Source organism: Pristiophorus japonicus, chromosome 15, assembly GCF_044704955.1.
Source record: "Pristiophorus japonicus isolate sPriJap1 chromosome 15, sPriJap1.hap1, whole genome shotgun sequence".
Taxonomy (NCBI): Eukaryota; Metazoa; Chordata; class Chondrichthyes; family Pristiophoridae; genus Pristiophorus; species Pristiophorus japonicus.
In genome coordinates, this window is record NC_091991.1 from 40,160,759 (window position 1) to 40,179,386 (window position 18,628).

At 43.6% G+C, this 18,628-nt stretch overlaps 1 protein-coding gene across 2 annotated transcripts; it reads right to left on the minus strand.

The window, feature by feature from the left end:
• Nucleotides 1–250: 250 nt before the first annotated feature.
• On the minus strand, nt 251–17,529 carry cav1 (caveolin 1). Of its 2 annotated transcripts, XM_070900351.1 has the most exons (4): nt 17,426–17,529; nt 16,530–16,620; nt 11,709–11,873; nt 251–2,223 (listed from the first exon to the last, which is right to left on the minus strand). In XM_070900351.1, the coding sequence occupies exons 2-4, from the start codon at nt 16,557–16,559 to the stop codon at nt 1,882–1,884; spliced, it is 537 nt and encodes a 178-aa protein (XP_070756452.1). In that variant the 5' UTR covers nt 16,560–16,620; nt 17,426–17,529; the 3' UTR covers nt 251–1,881. The 2 variants fall into 2 exon arrangements, with proteins under 2 accessions (XP_070756452.1, XP_070756453.1); XM_070900352.1 differs by lacking the exons at nt 16,530–16,620; nt 17,426–17,529 and adding an exon at nt 16,176–16,246.
• Between the last annotated feature and the right edge of the window lie 1,099 nt (nt 17,530–18,628).

Here is an 18,628-nt window from a genome sequence, read left to right on the forward strand (position 1 = left end):
TTATATATTGCAATCGTAGGCATTCAGTTAATGTAAACATCATGCAACACAAATTCCAGCCACTTATATTGATCTGCAAACCCCAGGAGATATGTTATGTTCAAATGATCTCTTTATGGTTACAGATTAAGTCACACCAAAGATCAAATTTGTTCTTATTAAACTAGAGGAAGGAACATTGTACTCTACAGTATTAACACAGAACAATTACATTTAAAAAAACAGAATATAACTCAAACTCATTACCAACTTGCGTAAACATTTGGTTCTTTATTTTTTTCAAATCATTTCAGCTTACATGCTAACATACTTTAAATGCTTGAACATCAACTGCATCAACAAGCTCTAATATTACTTGGAAAAATCTACCAAGAGATCAAATAATTTGCAAAACAATTAAATGTGACAGTAAAAAATAAAAGCTACATTTTATATACTGTATGGTTAATAATTGATATAATGGCATCTGTATAAAATAGCTTCTGCAAAAAACCTTATGGTTATAAAATTATTTTTTTATTTTGTGGAAGACTTTAAACTATATTTTAACTATATACAACCCCCACAAGAATTTTCCAACAGTGTCTCTGTAAAACAGCAATCGTAGCAACCCCTTTTTCTAACTTTTTGTTGCACACCTTCAAGGTGGCAACAGTAGCTGATGTATTTGGCATGAGAAAAGATCGAAGCTGTGAGAACTTTTAGAAAGTTTAAAAAGTAGAGGGTGCGGCACACAGTGTTCCACAGGTGACTGTACTCATCAAAACGTATCCTGCTTCAGTAGTACGTGTTGTGGTTCTGGCTTTAGGCCACTGCTGCAATTGTCTAAACTGGAAAATTCTGGATATTAACCCATTTGGGTTGCATATTTTTTATAAAGCTAGTTAACATGTTGCATTGTACAATGTGGAGGATCTGAGTTACATTCAGTAATTTAACGTGGCTATCATATGGTGCAGTAACTATTTGTGTTTCTCACAATTTCTCAAGCATACCGCAACATTTTTTTTGCCATTGTTCTACTTTTAATATTCTGGAGCAGATTAGAGAGTTTAAAAAGTTACACCAGACAGCAAAAGAGACAAAAATGTTGAAATGCTTACTAAAGGAAAGCTTCAATAAAAGAATATTGCACATTTTGGATGGTGATGGGGGAGAAGGATTCAATCCTGTTGGCATCAAAACAAAACATAATTCACGCAGAGCTATTTAGCTTCCAATTATAATGACTACTCGACAAATACTTAGCTGGTGCCAGCCGTAAGTTATTCCATATTGACACTCTAGATGTGTAAATTATAATTAAAATATTAACGTTTAAAAAAAACCCTGACAACCTCAAGTGAGATTAAACAAAGGAAATGCAGTATTCTTTGTTGTATAGTGTTTTCGGAAATGTTATAATTATCATTTCACTGCAAAATAACTCTTATCTCATCTCATTGCAAATCTCTATTTTTTAAAACAGTATTAAGGATCCTATGCTCAGTGTTTAATCCTTTATCCTTACCACCTTGGTAAGTACAGTACTGTAAATCGGTCTCTGGTTTTATGGGAAACAATAGAGTGAAATGGCAGTAGGGCTAAATTGCTAAAGAAAGGCAATGACTCATTTTGTTTACAAAAGCCGTCATATGGTGTTTAACAGTGAAGGAATGTAGGTGTTAAGCTTAGATCAGTGTTAAAATGCAGAGTACCATAAAAGGATAACAGAACACTCTAGGGATAAGTAATAAAATGAAAGAGCATGCAACCATTTTTTCCTATACCAGTGCTATTAGTAAAGGCACCAATGTGTTTCTGTGAAAAGAAACTGAACCTCCATTTGCGGGAAGCCATATATGATAAAGTGACCAACCACTTCTATCAATATTCTCCTATTTACACTTCTTTCTGCATCGTTACTCGAATGTTGCTGAACATTTTTCCCAGGGCTTCGTAGAAAGGGTCACAGAAGGTGTGAATGCAAATAGAATAGACTCTGCTGATGCACTGGATTTCGATCATATAGCTCTTAATGCAGGGCACCACTGCCCAAATATGGATGAATGTTAAAATGGCAAAGTAAATTCCCCAAATAATCGCTAAAGGTATCCCAAAGATCCCCGAGAGCAGGCGGTAGCACCAGTATTTAGTCACTGTGAAGACGGTAAAGCTGGCCTTCCAAACACCATCAAAGCTGTGAGTTCCCTCTGGTTCAGCAATTACTTCTTCAAAGTCCACCTATGACAGGACAAATACAGAACCATTCTGATTAACTTCTGAAGTAAATGCATAACTATTTTACACAAATTAACTATCAAAATATACTGGGCAGCAACAATATTGAACTGCTTATTCTTCCTGAATAACATCTAAAGCTTGGTTCTTCATGAATCACCAATATTGGAATCACCAATATTAGAATACGTCACATTCACCAACTCGTCAGGTATGAGTTCTATTCAGCAGACAAAGAGCAAACTAATGTTCACCTGCTGCTCAGGAGCAAGACCCACACTTCTTTCTGCTCTCAAGTTATTCTCTGATGTCTTGCATTCTGACTGCCTCTAATTATTCGTCTTCTGTTGAAAGTTTTTTTCTTTCAACTTCCTCATCCTTTAACTTCTAAGCTCTTCCCTTTTTCAAATTGCTATCAATGTTTTTTAAAGAGCAAATTCCTTTGGTTGCAATTTTAGCTTTGGGCTTCTCACCATTAGAAATGGGTTGAGAATGTTCAAGCTCATTATACAAAGGGCCTTTGCAGCAGCAAAGAAAGAAAACATTTATTCTGTCCTCCTGACATCTTCCCTTCGTAAAAATAGAGCAAAGTAACTGGTTTTGTTTTTGTGATGAAAGTTAGATCTGAGTGTATGTGGCAAACTATGGAAATAGAATTCGCATTAACAGTCAGGAAGCTCCAAAAGGTTTTGGCATGTTATCAATCACAATTTTGGACATGGGTTCCAGGAGCAATCAGATAGAATATTTCATATAATTATTTGGTAGCACAAGCTTGAGAGCTTGGAACAATGGTGCATGTATTGTGCAGCAGGTAATCACTTGGAGACAATCCTCCAAACTGACACTGAAAGTGGCAATATACAGAGCCCTTCCGTGCCAATATTTATATTCTTTGGTTCATTGTTAATTGGTATTCAGAATAGAATGACATGCGAGTGACACCAGACAAACTAGAGACCACGGACTAATTTGTATATTTTGTTTAAGTTTTCCCCAAGATGCCTGTATAAAAAGACTCTTTTTAAATTGCATGGCTTATATGCAACAGTCAGCAGTGTACTATTATACTGTTATATAAAGGCCTAGCTCTGTCAAGCCCGTGTGGTGGCTGATGTGCAATGGTCACCACACGTTAAAATCCACACACAGGCATCTTCCACCCCCTCAATTGTAGTTCAAGACTGGAACATCAGGTCCTTCATTGAAACATCTGTGAACTCATGTGGAAGCAAGTCATCCTCATTCAAGGGACCGCCTATGATGATGGTTATACTGTACTCTATCTATGAAGAACATGACCTGGTGATATCACTAGGGAATAGAAAACTTCAGTCATAGAATAATGTGGCTCTTGTAGGATGTGTGTTACATTTATCCAACAGTCTGATGAAGTTCATGTGTCTAATGGGGACACACAGGAAACAGTATTTAAACACTAATTCAATCAGCCTATGGCAAATTTGGACAAATTAGGCCAAAATGACCTACGCACACTGGAATATTACAGTGAATTGGTATTTGTTTATAATCTTCTGACACACATCTTGTGACACATTCATGTGCTGTGAATACTAGAGTTCAAGTATGAGAGTTACATTTCAGTGATAAGTTTCCAGATTAAAAGAATTCGGCTATGAGCAGAACATATTTGAAGTATTCTAATTCTTGCCTCAACATAACTAGCAATTGCTGTCTCTAATATTGGCTATGGATTTCATTTTATGGGTGAATAGCATCAGATAAATGTAGTGTGTGAGAAAGATGTGGCTTAATATGAGATAGAAATGGGCTCAAAGCAAGATGTGGTAGTAGCGTCAGGGAGAAGGGACAGTGGAGTGGAAAAAGAGAGACATTTATTTATATAGCGCCTCATTGAATCTCTCAAAAATGCCTCGGTGCTTCATGTAAATTGAATTTATTTGAAGTGTAATGACTGTTCTGTGTCCAAATGCAGCAGAAATGTTGTACGTGGCAATGAGATGAATGGCCAGTCAATATGTTACATCTGGAAGATGTGAAAGGCACTATACAAATGCAAGTTATTTATTTTTCCTTAAAAATATTTGGCACCTCTACAACTTTAGAGATGTTGTGGCGAAAAGGTTGCACTATTTGCTATTTATAAAACCATACATGCCTTGTTTATTATTTTGCTGTAAGTAGTCAACAGTGGAAATCTTTACATATGCTGGTTTCTAAAACATTATTTACACATCTTGTAGATAAAAGCTTTTAGTGTATTGTTTGCTAATTTGAATCTCCATAATTACTATGCTTAGCTAAAAGTAGGCAGGAATGAGCTTACTATCAACAGTGGAAACATAAATTTAGTCGTCTTGGAGAATCGCCACATTCTATCATTTTGGTAATGATGATGAACATATTTAATACCCCCCTAAGGTAGAATCATAGACGTTTGCAGCACAGAAGGAGGCCATTTGGCCCACTGCACATTTGCCAGCTCTCTGAAAGACCTTAGTCCTTAGGCCTTAGTCCTACTGCCAAACCCTAACCCCGTACTCTTTTAAATTTTTCTTCAAATATTTATCCACTTTCATTTTGAAAACTATTATGCATTCTACTTCAACCACTGTTTCTAGTTCATGTTCTAACAATACTTTGTGTAATAAAATGTTCTTCTAACCGCTCCCTTCATTGTTTTGAGTGATGTCCTTAAATTTGCGTCTTCTATTTACTAATTTAATGGACAGTGAAATCATTTTTCTGATTTACCTTATTAAAACTCTTCACAGTTTTGAGCACCTCTACCAGATCTTCTCTTAACCTTCTTTGTTCCAATGAAAAAAAGCCACAGTTTCCTTAAAAGTCCTTTGAACCAGGTATCATCTTAGTATCTTAGTGAATCTCTTCTGCAGTTCTGCATGGCCTGGACATCCTTCCTAAAGTAGGGCACCCAAAACTGGACACAATATTTTAACTGTGGCCTAACCAATAATTTATATAGGTTTACCATTACTTCAAACGTTAGCCTTGTCTCAGTGGTAGAACTCTTGGTTCTAAATCAAATGGTTGTGGGTTCAAACCTGACTCCAGAGATTTGTGCCTATCAGCTAAGCTGACACTTCAATGCAGTGCTTCATTGTGAGAGGTGCTGTCTTTCAACTGACATATTAAACCAGTGTTGCCCAATAGAAATTGTTGACTAGCCATGGATATGGCTACAGCAACACTTTTTCAAACACATGTACTCATTTTAGTGGAAAATGCCTTACATATACTCACACAGTACATGTACTTCACATGTATATTTACTTAATATCTACCACCATTCAGTATAACATGCACAACAATCAAAAGAAACTCACACACTCTACTTTTCGTCTTACCATTTTACAAACAAGTGCTTTTAAAGAACACTTGCACACGCGTGTGACTATGTGTATAGAGAACAACTACCCAATGACAATGTATATTACTCATTTTTTATTTACTAATCAGTAATACAATTAGTCACATCTGGATTCCCAATTAGCCACATGTGGCTAGTGGCTAATGGATTAGACATCACTGTTTTAAACAGCCAAGGGCCAATCTGCCTGTTCAGTTGGATGTAAAAGAGACAATGGCACAATGCAGAAGAGCAGGGGAGTTCTCCTGCAGTCCTGGCTAATATTTATCCGTCAATCAGAAACACTAAAATAGATTTATCTAATCATTTATCTCACTGGTGTTTGTGAGACCTTGCTGTGTGCATTTTGGCTGCTCCGCTTGTCCATATTACAACAATGACTACACTTCAAAAGTAATTCATTAGCTGCTAAATGCTTCAGGATATCCTGAGGATGTGTAAGATGCTATATAAATGCAAGTTATTTTTTTCTTTGCTTTTGTAGTCAATACAACTATTTATAAAACCTAGCATCTCATTTGCTGTTTGTACAAATGTGTCCTCCCATTTTAAAAGATTTTGGTGACAAAATTGGGTTATGCCCCGTTTGGGGGTGGTAACCGAGAGAAGGCTGCGCATGGTGTGGAAGTCCAGCTCTGGCAATGAAATTGCGATTAACACCCCTCACAGGAAGTGGAGTGCAATGTCGCGCACTCCACTTCCTTTTGGGACGGGTTTGAGGGCAGGTTCGAGGGAACTAGCGCTGATGCGTTTTAACGCCCCTCTCCTTCCGTTATAGGGGAAGGTTTCTGCGAACTCTACACAGCCATTTCCAAGGCCTCCATTGGGCCGCCAGGGCTGCGTGATGCCATGGCCACGGCCCAGCACCAAGATGGAATGCCGGGCTGCACGGTAGCGGTCCGGACCATGTGACAGCTAAGCAGAACGGGCCGACCGGTGAGTTGGCTGAAGAAAAACAATTGCGGTGCAGCGCACCTCCATTAGCTGTTAAGTGCTTTGAATATCCTGAGGATTTGCAAGATGCTAAATGAATGCAAATTATTTTTCATTGCTTTTTGACTCAATACTACTAATTATAAAACCTAGCATCTCATATGCTTTTTGTACAACTTTATCAATGTGTCCTTCCATTTTTAAAGATTTTGGGGTTAAATTGGGATATCCCCCTATAACTCGGCTTGGTTCATGACCCGCGAGGCTGGCGTGGGCATTGCTGTTTCCTAGATGTTCCCCTACTCTTATGACCCCAATTTGTCCCACTTCATTTGTTTGGCATACAGGTGCAGCGTCGAGAAGCCGGAACCATCGGGACTGAGGCCGTTCCGGATTCTGGGCTTTTCCGGACTTTCGATCGTCTTTCTGACATCACGAATCTGGTTCGGGTATTTCCGGATTTCGGAACGTCAGAAGGGGGAGGAGGGGGCCCCCGCCGAGGAGCTGTTCGGGCCATCGGCCCCGTCGATGAGGTCATCAGGCGGGGCTCTGCCACCGAGGAAGTGTTCAGGCGGGCCCCAGCGAGGAGGAGCTGATCGGGCAGGCTCCGCCACCGAGGAGCTGTTCGGGCAGGTCCTGTCGTGGAGAAGGTGTTTGGGTAGGGCCCCGCTGTTGAGGAGCTGTTCGGGCCGGCAGGCGAGGAAGCTCCGAGGTTAGGGCGGCGAACGGGACAAGGCGAGGGGCGGTGAGGCGAAGCCCGAGGACCTCCCCAGAGGTCGGCAGGGTCAGTGGGTCCAGTTTCCGGAACATTTTACGGATTCTGGACGATCCTGCCACCGATCGCTCCAGAGTTCAGATTCCGGAATTCCGGATTTTCGCTGCTGCACCTGTATCTCTTTTGTTCCATCAAAAAGCCTTTATTTTTTTTAGTGATGTGTAGTTCATCTTGCTGATGTTGCAGTAAAGGCCCTGTGCCATCATTTTACATAATTGAGCTCAATTGTAAATGAATTATGCATCTGTAGACCCCTAACCTTGATTGTATAAGAGTTCAGTAAGGTATGCATGTTCCTCTTTCCCCCTCGTAAAAAGCTTGGAGCCAGTTTTATTTTTCCTTGCGTAGTAAGATTTCTGCCTGGTTTTAGCTGTTGGTAACAGTTGCTGCCAGCTAAAAATGAGTTCCCTTGGCACTAATGTTTCCATCAATAGCCAGCAGAATTACCAGCCTAACTACCATCTGCCAATTGCTGAAACGTTGACGTGGGCAACGAGAGTTAAAAATTGCCTTTACCTCTGCAGGCAGTTAGGAGTTTCATTTTAAATCAAAGCCCCCATCTCTGCTCTCAAACATGGTTCAATGTGGCACAATTCCAGAAGTGCTTGTACGCCATATAATTCAGGGGGTGGGGAGGGGGAGGAACACAAAGAATTTTATTCACTGGAACCATCCTGCACTTGTCAATTGGATAGACTTTCTGTGCTCTCTTTTTTAGTGCTTGTGATGGTTGCTGCCTGACGACAAAAGTGACCAAACAGTTGGTGGGCCAATTAAAAGCAAAACCCATGTTTGTTTTTTTGAAATATTGAAGGATTTAATTAAGCTTTAAATGATTACAAAAAAAAGAAAATCACAAAAGTTGTAATACTGCATAGCATAGACCCAGAAATTAAAAGCGGGAATTAATTTTTATTCCAGTTAAACTATTTTACAAAATTCATATTAGTATACAGTTTTTGAATCATATCAATTTACATTACTCTGTCTGACATAAGAATAAAAGCAATGGATTGGCTGAAACATGGTTTGCAGTGACCAGTGGACAGAGCATGGTGACATCATCCAAACTGCTGGCCTATGACACTGCTTTGGTTAGCACAGCTGCAATTTTTATAAAGATAAGGAGTATTGTGTTTTTATTTATATTTGGCTACAAACATGACACAAAGTAAAAATAACTGACGACTTATTCTTGTGGTTTCTTCCATATTTCCATAATAGGAATTTTAGTGTCCAAGGACTTTAAAAAAAATGAGAACTGTACCTTAAACAGAAAAACAGTTTTAAAAATAGAGTGCATACATACAACAGCTGAATACATTTGCTTTTTGTTGAAGAATGTAGCCCTTTGGATCACAGTAAGTGGTTGACTAAAACAGAATTACATTTTTGGAGACTTAAAAACATCTTTCTATTCACCATTGCAATGTTCACAGTTAACAGTGTGTGAAAGGATTGCTTTGATATCCTGCGTTATCAATCTGAATTTTCTTGTAGTAAAGATTAATTTCAATATTTTGTTACTATGTTACTCTGCAAGTTGTGTGTGCAGACGTTGGCAGAATAAGTACATATATAAGATCATCTAAACTTTTCCACATGTTAGTTTCCATACTGGTTGGAATGTGTTAAGTGCTCCACCAAGTTAGCTCTACAGAGCTTTCATCAGAAACAATTTCAATGAGCTTGTCAAATTGCTAATTCACCATCCTCAGCCTTTCCATGGTTAGGGTTAAAAATGGTTTCACTGTATTTTTTTGGCGCTGGAGGGGGGGCTCAGTTTCTAAACAGAAAATGTTCTCTATGATAGCAGATACTTTAAAAAATGCATTCATGGAATGTGGGTGTCGCTGGCAAGCCCATCCCTAATTGCCTTTGAGAATGTGCTGGTGAGCTGTCTTCTTGAAGCGCTGCAGTCTGTGAAGTGAAGGTTTTTCCTAGCGGCTTGATCCAACTGAGTGGCTAGGCCATTTCAGAGAGCAGTTAAGAGTCTAAAGTAACATTTAGGCCAGACCGGCTACGTGCAACAGATTTCCTTTCCTAAAGGGCACTGGCGAACCAGATGGGTTTTTACGACAATCCGATAGCTTCATGGTCACCATTACTGATACTGGCTTTTTATTCCGGATTTTCTTTAATTAACTGAATTTAAATTCTACAGCTGTCATCTCCGGATCATTACTCCTGAATTACTAGTCCAGTAACATAACCACTATGTTACAATTCCCTACTTACTGAACCATGAACTTTAAGGGTGTAGTTTTTGTACTTGATCTTAGTTTTTCTTAAAATGTAATAAAGTAAATTTAATGTCAGATACAATGGGAGAAATAATTAATGCCTTCATTGTATTGATTTTGTCAGATTTGTGTATATAATCTTGGTTGACACTTTATGAAGGTGACAACGCCCCATTAAGTTTACTATTGGATCAACAATTGTATACATGACTATTCGTGTAGTTTTTCCTTCGAATGTTGGTGCTTGTAGATTTCGAGGGGTCAATTATACTTAATTTTAAATAAAAGAAATCACTGAATGTTTTAAAGGTGCAGACCGTCGTGAAAAAATGTTTGGCAAACTTTTTGTGTTTCTGCCAATCACATCAACAAGTTACTTGTATGTGATGTAAAGTCATTCTGCCATTTTGTTGTAAAGATGGTTTCCCTTTAACCAAGTTACCTCCCTCATCCAATGCCGCCCTGAGATTTATAAAATCAATTAATTTAGTTTGCTGGATTCTTTTGATAATATGTATATATGAATTAGTAATATATTGGGGGATGGGTTCTCCTAAAGTTCTTGTTCGGACAAACACTGAGAATAGTAATTTGCTGCATGTTGGACTTTTTATAGCAGTGTTAGGTGGAGTGGGCTCAGTGCTGGGCGGAGTAGGCTCGGTACTGGGTGGGGCGGCGATGGGTGCGTGGCGGGGCTGGGTGCGGGGCGGGGTGGCGATGGGTGCAGGGTGGAGTGGCGATGGGTGCGGGGTGGGATGGGTGGCGATGGGTGCGGGGTGGCGATGGATGTGTGGCGGGGTGGCGATGGGGGCGGGGTGGGGCGGTGATGGGGGTGGGGTGGGGCTGGGTGGCGATGGGTGTGGGGTGGGGCTGGGTGGCGATGGGTGTGGGGTGGGGCGGCGATGGGTGCGGGGTGGGGCGGTGATGGGTGCGGGGCGGGGCTGGGTGGCGATGGGTGTGGGGTGGGGCGGCGATGGGTGCGGCGGTGATGGGAGCGGGGTGGGGCGGCGATGGGTGCGGGGTGGGGCGGTGATGGGGGCGGGGTGGGGCGGTGATGGGGGCGGGGCGGGGTTGGGTGGCGATGGGTGTGGGGTGGGGCGGCGATGGGTGCGGGGTGGGGCGGTGATGGGGGCGGGGTGGGGCGGTGATGGGGGCAGGGCGGGGCTGGGTGGCGATGGGTGTGGGGTGGGGCGGCGATGGGTGCGGGATGGGGCGGTGATGGAGGCGGGGTGGGGCGGTGATGGGGGCGGGGCGGGGCTGGGTGGCGATGGGTGCGGGGTGGGGCGGTGATGGGGGCGGGGTGGGGCGGTGATGGGGGCGGGGTGGGGCTGGGTGGCGATGGGTGTGGGGTGGGGCGGCGATGGGTGCGGGGTGGGGCGGTGATGGGGGCGGGGTGGGGCGGGGCTGGGTGTGGGGCGGGGCTGGGTGACGATGGGTGTGGGGTGGGGCGGCGATGGGTGCGGGGTGGGGCGGTGATGGGTGCGGGGTGGGGCGGTGATGGGGGCGGGGTGGGGTGGTGATGGGTGCGGTGCAGGGCTGGGTGGCGATGGGTGCGGTGCGAGATTGGTGGCGATGGGTGCGGGGTAGGTGGCGATGGGTGCGTGGCGGGGTGTGTGGCGATGGGTGCGGGGTGGGATGGGTGCCTGGTGGCGATTGGGTCGGGGTGGGGCGGCGATGGTGCGGGGTGGGGCTGGGTACGGGCGGGATGGTGATGGGTGCTGGGCCCGTGGCGGGGTGCTGGGAAATACCCAATGTGAAATGCTGACCACACACGATCCTTTCAACAGACCGGGGGAAGCTCCGCTTTTTGTACAACTGCTTACAGCGCAAGTTCTTTTCACGGATGATTTGCCGCTTAACTATTTTCATGTTTGTTTCCATCTCACAAGCCTGTGACGGCTTTTCAATGGGAATCCCTCCCCGGTGACAACAGCCTGCGGAACCCGTCCAAGGCAGGCGGTAAACCACCGGCACCTTCATTGGGGGAAACCCAACCCGCAGGGTAATAGTAACAAATACACTTTGCAATAGAGGCGTTTGTCAACAGTGCTGAGATCAGCCCGGACTTGCTCTGGAAATTACCCCGACCCTGCAAACCTGTTGCCTGCAAACTTATTGCTTTAGTTCTTGCACAAGCCCCAACTTTAACAAATCTGTGCCTTACCTTAACCACATCGTCGTTCAGATGTTTCGGGTCTCTGTTGATCAAGTCGATCTCTTTGGTGTGAACATCAGTCACGTATTTCTCGTTCAGCTTCTCATCTTCCATTTTATTGTTGGGTTTGTAAATATTCCCGTGGTCTCTGATCGGCGACGGATATAAAAGTCCCTGGAAAGGGTGAGGGCAATTATTTTTTTTTAAACAAACTTAGAGCCGCTCCGAGATAAAACGCCGAAGGTGGCCGCTGCCTGTTGCCTAAGAGGAACTTTTTGGAGCCTGATCGCATTTAAAGGGGAAAGTAGAGCTGCACCACACCCCTGTAAACCGGGGCTCGCAGCCCGGCACCAGGGGGCAGCACAGGGAATCGCAGGGACACAGTGAGCGAGGCAGCACAGCACTGCAACAATCTGCTGGGAAATCTCCCACCAAAGCGATACAGTCAGCCAGTACAGCACTGTAACAACCTGTTGGGTAATCTCCGACCAAGAGATAGTCAGCCAGTCCAGCACAGCACTGCAACAATCTGCTGGGAAATCTCCCACCGAGAGATACAGTCAGCCAGTCCAGCACAGCACTGCACTCCAAAAATCTGCTGGGAAATCTCCCACCAAAGCGATACAGTCAGCCAGTACAGCATTGTAACAACCTGTTGGGTAATCTCCGACCAAGAGATACAGTCAGCCAGTCCAGCACAGCACTGCAACAATCTGCTGGGAAATCTCCCACCGAGAGATAACAGTCAGCCAGTCCAGCACAGCACTGCACTCCAAAAATCTGCTGGGAAACCTCCCACCAAAGTGATACAGTCAGCCAGTACAGCACTGTAACAATCTGCTGGGAAATCTCCCACCTAGAGATGCAGTCAGCCAGTCCAGCACAACACTGCAACAATCTGCTGGGAAATCTCCCACCGGGAGATACAGTCAGCCAGTCCAGCACAGCACTGCAACAGTCTGCTGGGAAATCTCCCACCAAGAGATACAGTCAGCCAGTCCGGCACAACACTGCAACAATCTGCTGGAAAATCTCCCACCGAGAGATACAGTCAGTCAGTCCAACACAACACTGCAACAATCTGCTGGGAAATCTCCCACCGAGAGATACAGTCAGCCAGCACAGCACAGCACAGTACTCCAAAAATCTGCTGGGAAACCTCCCATCAAAGTGATACAGTCAGCCAGTACAGCACTGTAACAATCTGTTGGGAAATCTCCTACCAAGAGATACAGTCAGCCAGTCCAGCACAGCACTGTAACAATCTGCTGGGAAATCTCCCACCTACCGGAGCCGTCAGCCAGTCCAGCACAGCACATAAGAAAATAGGAACATAAGAAATAGGAGCAGGAGTAAGCCACCTGGTCTCTCGAGCCTGCTCCACCATTCAATAAGATCATGGCTTATCTGATCATGGACTCAGCTCCACTTCCCTGCCCGCTCCCCATAACCCTTTATTCCCTTAGCACTCAAAAATCTGTCTATCTCCACCTTAAATATAGTCACTGACCCAGCCTCCACAGCTCTTTGGTAGAGAATTCCATAGATTTACAACCCTCTGATAGAAGAATTTCCACCTCATCTCAGTTTTAAATCGGTGGCCCTTTATTCTGAGACTACGTCCCCCAGTTTTAGTTTCCCCTATGAGTGGAAATATCCCCTCTGCATCCACCTTGTCGAGCCCCCTCATTATAAAAACATAATAACATAAGAAATAAAAGCAGGAGTAGGCCATATGGTCTCTCGAGCCTGCTCCACCATTTAATACGATCATGGTTGATCCAATCATGGACTCAGATCCACTTCCCTGCCCACTCCCCATAATCCCTTATTCCCTTATCGGTTAAGAAACTGTCTATCTCTGTCTTAAATGTATTCAATGTCCCAGCTTCCACAGCTCTCTGAGGCAGCGAATTCCATAGATTTACAACCCTCTGAGAGAAGAAATTCCTCCTCATCTCAGTTTTAAATGGGCGGCCCCTTATTCTAATTTATGCCCCGTAGTTCTAGTCTCCCCTATCAGTGGAAACATCCTCTCTGTATCCACCTTGTCAAGCCCCCTCATAATCTTATATGTTTCGAGAAGATCACCTCTCATTCTTCTGAACTCCAATGACAATAGGCCCAACCTACTCAACCTATCTTCATAAGTCAACCCCCTCATCTCCGGAATCAACCTAGTGAGCCTTCTCTGAACAGCCTCCAATGCAAGTATATCCTTCCTTAAATACGGAGACCAAAACTGTATGCAGTACTCCAGGTGTGGCCTTGCTAATACCCTGTACAGTTGTAGCAGGATTTCACTGCTCTTATATTCTATCCCCTAAAGGCCAACATTCCATTTGCCTTCCTGATTACTTGCTGTACCTGCATACTCACTTTTTGTGTTTTATGCACAAGGAGCCCCAGGTCCCTCTGTAGTGCAGCACTTTACAATTTTTCTCCATTTAAATTATAATTTGCTTTTCTATTTTTTCTGCCAAAGTGGATAACCTCACATTTACCCACATTATACTCCACCTGCCAAATTTTTGCCTATTCACTTTGCCTGTCTATATCACTTTGCAGATTTTTTATGTCCTCCTCACAACTTGCTTTCCCACCCATCTTTGTATCATCAGCAAAGTTGTCTACATTACACTTGGTCCTTTCATCCAAGTCATTAATATAGATTGTAAATAGTTGAGGCCCCAACACTGATCCCTGAAGCACCCCACTAGTCACTGTTTGCCACCGGAAAATAACCCATTTATCCCGACTCTCTGTTTTCTGTTAGTTAGCCAATCCTCTATCCATGATAATATATTACCCCCAACCCCGTGAACTTTAATCTTGTGCATTAACCTTATATGTGGCACCTTATCGAATGCTTTCTGAAAATCCAAATACACCACATCCACTGGTTCTCCTTTATCCACTCTGCTCGTTACATCCTCAAAGAACTCTAGCAAATTTGTCAAACATGATTTCCTTTTCATAAAACCACACTGATTCTGTTTGATTGAATTATGTTTTTCCAAATATCCCATGACTGCTTCCTTAATAATGGACCAGCATTTTCCCAACAACAGATGTTAGGCTAACTGGTCTATAGTTTCCTGGTTTTGGTCTGCCTCCTGTAACAATCTGCTGCCAGATCTCCCACAAAGGGGATAGAGTGTGCGAATCCAGCACAGCACAGCGTATGGTAGCTTAGTGCTTATGTTACTGGACTAGTAATGCAGAGGAATAAAAACAGAAAATGCTGGAAATTTCAGCAGATCGGGCCACATCTGTAGAGAGAAAGCAGAGGTATGAGCTAATAATCTGGAGACCTGAGTTCAAATCCCACCAGGGCAGCGGTGGAATTTAAATTCAGTAAATTAAATAAATAAAAAGCTAGTTTCAGTAATGAAACTTCCGGATTGTTGTAAAAACCCATCTGGTTCACTAATGGCCTTTACAGAAGAAACCTGCTGTCCTTACCTGGTCTGGCCTACATATGACTCTTGACCCACAGCACTGTGGTTGACTCTTAACTGCCCTTCCTTCATCGTCAAAATCCTGGAATTCCCTCCCTAACAGCACTGTGGGAATACCTACACCACACGGACTGCAGCGGTTCAAGAAGGCAGCTCACCACCTTCTTTCCAAGAGCAATTAGGGATGGGCAATAAATGCTGGCCCACATCCCAGGAAAGAATTTTTAAAAAGACCTAGTACCAAACTGCTGTGACAAAGTCAGCACTGTGGGAGTACCTACACCACATGGACTGCAGCGGTTCAAGAAGGCGCTACCACCAATTAAGGATGGGCAATAAATGCCGGTCTTGCCAGTGATACCCACATCCCGTAAACGAATAAACTGCAGCTATCTGCTGGGAAATCTCCCACCAGGGAATACAGTAATCGTGTCCAAGCGCCCCATTCCCAGCACAACACTGTAATGATCTTCTGGGAAATCTTCTATCAAGGAATAGTGAGCGAGTCTAGGCGCCCTATTCCCAGCTGGGAAGTCTCCGGCACAGTCTCACTCCCCCGCTCAATGCATAACTGCCCTCGCAAGCGGTCCCGGTCACTGCATAACTGCCCTCACAAGCGGTCCCGGTCAATGCATAATTGCCCTCACAAGCGGTTTAGGATCGATTCCGTCAACACCTATGTCAAGTCTTTCACCGGCATCAAAGATTCCATTCCTCCCAAAAGTTGACTCTTCGAAATAAAACTGAAAATGTAGGATTAATAAATCAGCAAGAGTTTGGGAACTCAAGGAGAGGCTGCGGGGATCAGAGGTTAAACAGAATGGAATGAGTTTCAAGTGTTTGGGGATCTTCTGTGAAGCCCTGTCTTTGAGGGAGGATCATATAGACAAACCGTATGCAACACGTATGATACATAAATAATCAGGGATTGGATTGCAAATTTAAAGTAATAAACTTTCAGACAATGAATATACAACTTATTATTCTCGGCAAGGAGCACAAATCATTCCCAAACCTTATTCCGGCTCTCTAACTTCAAGTAGTTTCGTGTTCCATTGATTTCCAGCGTTTTTTTTTGAATAATCCTAGGTGCCTATTAGTTTTGTTTTAAAAAAAACTCGTGTATTTTCGAACTTTTTTTTATTAGCACACAGTATTGGCAGAAATTCGGCAAAATATTTTGCTTCTGAGCCACGAATGATTGAGTTATTGTGCGGTGTATGCCCGCTATCACCGCACGACCTGCCTGCATTCTTCGCAACAGATAAGACACGCCAGATACTGATTCCCTTGCTGCGATCCTACCCGCGTTAGCAAGTCATGTCTGATAGTCCGAACATTTGTAGCAATAAGGCGGATGCATCCTTACCTCAAATTCTCCGATCTTCTCACCAGACATAGTTCTTCAAACAACTGGAATGTTTCAAAAAGTCTGCTGTGGCTTTGGATGTATTCGTCCCCTGCGGAAAGAAGATTACATTGGAAGTAGGTAGTGATCGCTGGGCTTTGTGGCAAGGCGCCAGTTCCCCTGGGCTGTATTTGGAGCTCTTGAGTTTGAAGAGCACTGCTTCTTAATGCAACGAACGCGAAGTTCCCAGTTACAACGGGAAATCGAGAATGCACACATACATATGCAGTGAATCATTGCAAGTATCAGGGCTGCGGGACGGGGTATGGGCCAATGACAGAATCTGCTGCCAACGTGTAAGAGAGAATCTGTATGAGAGGAAGGTAGAATCAGCACCAGGCAACGAACGCGACGCATAATAGCACTGGAGATGCAGAATGTGTGGGAGGAGGTCGAGGGACTATATACACAAACAGGAGGAACAGGGAGTGCATCGCGAGAGGCATGGCATGTGTTAGTGTAGAAAGGGCAGAAATAACTTCGGCAAAGTAGTGACAAAAGTTCAACAGATGCTTACAAGTAACTGAATGTGCGGTTGGAGAAAGGGTCACCAGACATGGTGACAAAATGAACATGAAATAAACCTTTGTACATAGAGACAGGAAATCAAAATCTGTTCGCATCATATTTATCAAGAAGACTTTCCAAGCATCATGTAAAGTCGCCAATCAAGCCAAACTCGTGGTTTTTAAAATTGTATTAATAACAGAACTCCATCCGTCAGAAAAATCTTCTCTGCCTGAACCTGATTTGCCGCGGTTTCTCTGAGTTTGTACTAATGCAGCAACGATGAGGGAACCAAAAGAAAAGAAAACGCACCTTCATGCAGAATATAATTTAAGAACTGCTCTACCTACACAATCAAACGTCCTCGACATGTATACATTAGATTCCTTCCCCTCCCACTGATATCTGGGATACTCTCAGTGACGGTGACCAAGGCGCATTAGTCTTCAACATCTCTGCAGCCTTCAATGCTGCCCCTTGGCAACATCATCCACAGACATGGGGCCACTTTCCACAGTGCACTGAAACACTCAACACTCTTAACCCCTCCACTGCCTCTGGGCTGTCAGACTGCTTCTCTGACATCCAATCTTGGATGAGTCTTAATTTCCTCCAGCTAAACATTGGGAAGACTATAGCCATTTTATTTATCCCCCGTCTCAAACGCTATGATTCTATCCACCTCCCCAGCCACCTCCCCAGCCTGTTTGCAACTTCAGTGTCCAATTCAACCCCAAGATGGATACCATCCATCAAAAAGACCACTTACTTCCACTTCTATTATATCGTTAGCCTCTGCCCATTTGCTGCTGAAACCTTTATCCATGCCTTTGTAAACTTCGGACCGAACTATTCTAATGCTCTCCTGGCTGGCCTCTAATCCTCCACCCTCTGTAAACTTCTGGTCATTCCAATCTCTGCTGCCCATTTCCTATCCCATGTAAAACCCTGCTCACCCATCATGCCTGTCCTCACAATGCCTCAAATTAAAAATTCTTATCCTTGTTTTTAAATAATTTCATCACTTCACCATTCCCTATCTCTGTAGCCTCCTCCAAACCTACAACTCCCCCCTCCCTCCCGGAACTCTGCAATCCTGTTCATCCATCCCCCTGTCGGAGATGCCACCTTTCAGATGAGACGTTAAATGAAGGCTTCCTCTTCCCTCTTGAGTGGAATTAAAATACGCTATGACATTATTCAAAGAAGAGCAGGGGATTCCCCCTGATGTCCTGTCCAGTATCTCTCACTCAAAAGATTATCTGGTCATTGTCACATTGCTGTTTATAGGACCTTGCAGTCCACAAAATCTCTGCCATGTTTCCTACATTACAACAGTGAATACACTTCAAAAGTACTTAATTGTCAGTGAAGCACTTTGGGACGTCCTGAGGTTGTGAAACGTGCTATGTACATGCAAGTCTTTATAAATAGAGACTTAGAATACAAAAGCCAGGAAGTTATGCTAAACTTATATAAAACACAAGTTCAACCCCAGCTGGGGTATTCTGGGTACCACACTTTAGAAAGGATGTAAAGCTTTGGAAAGGGTA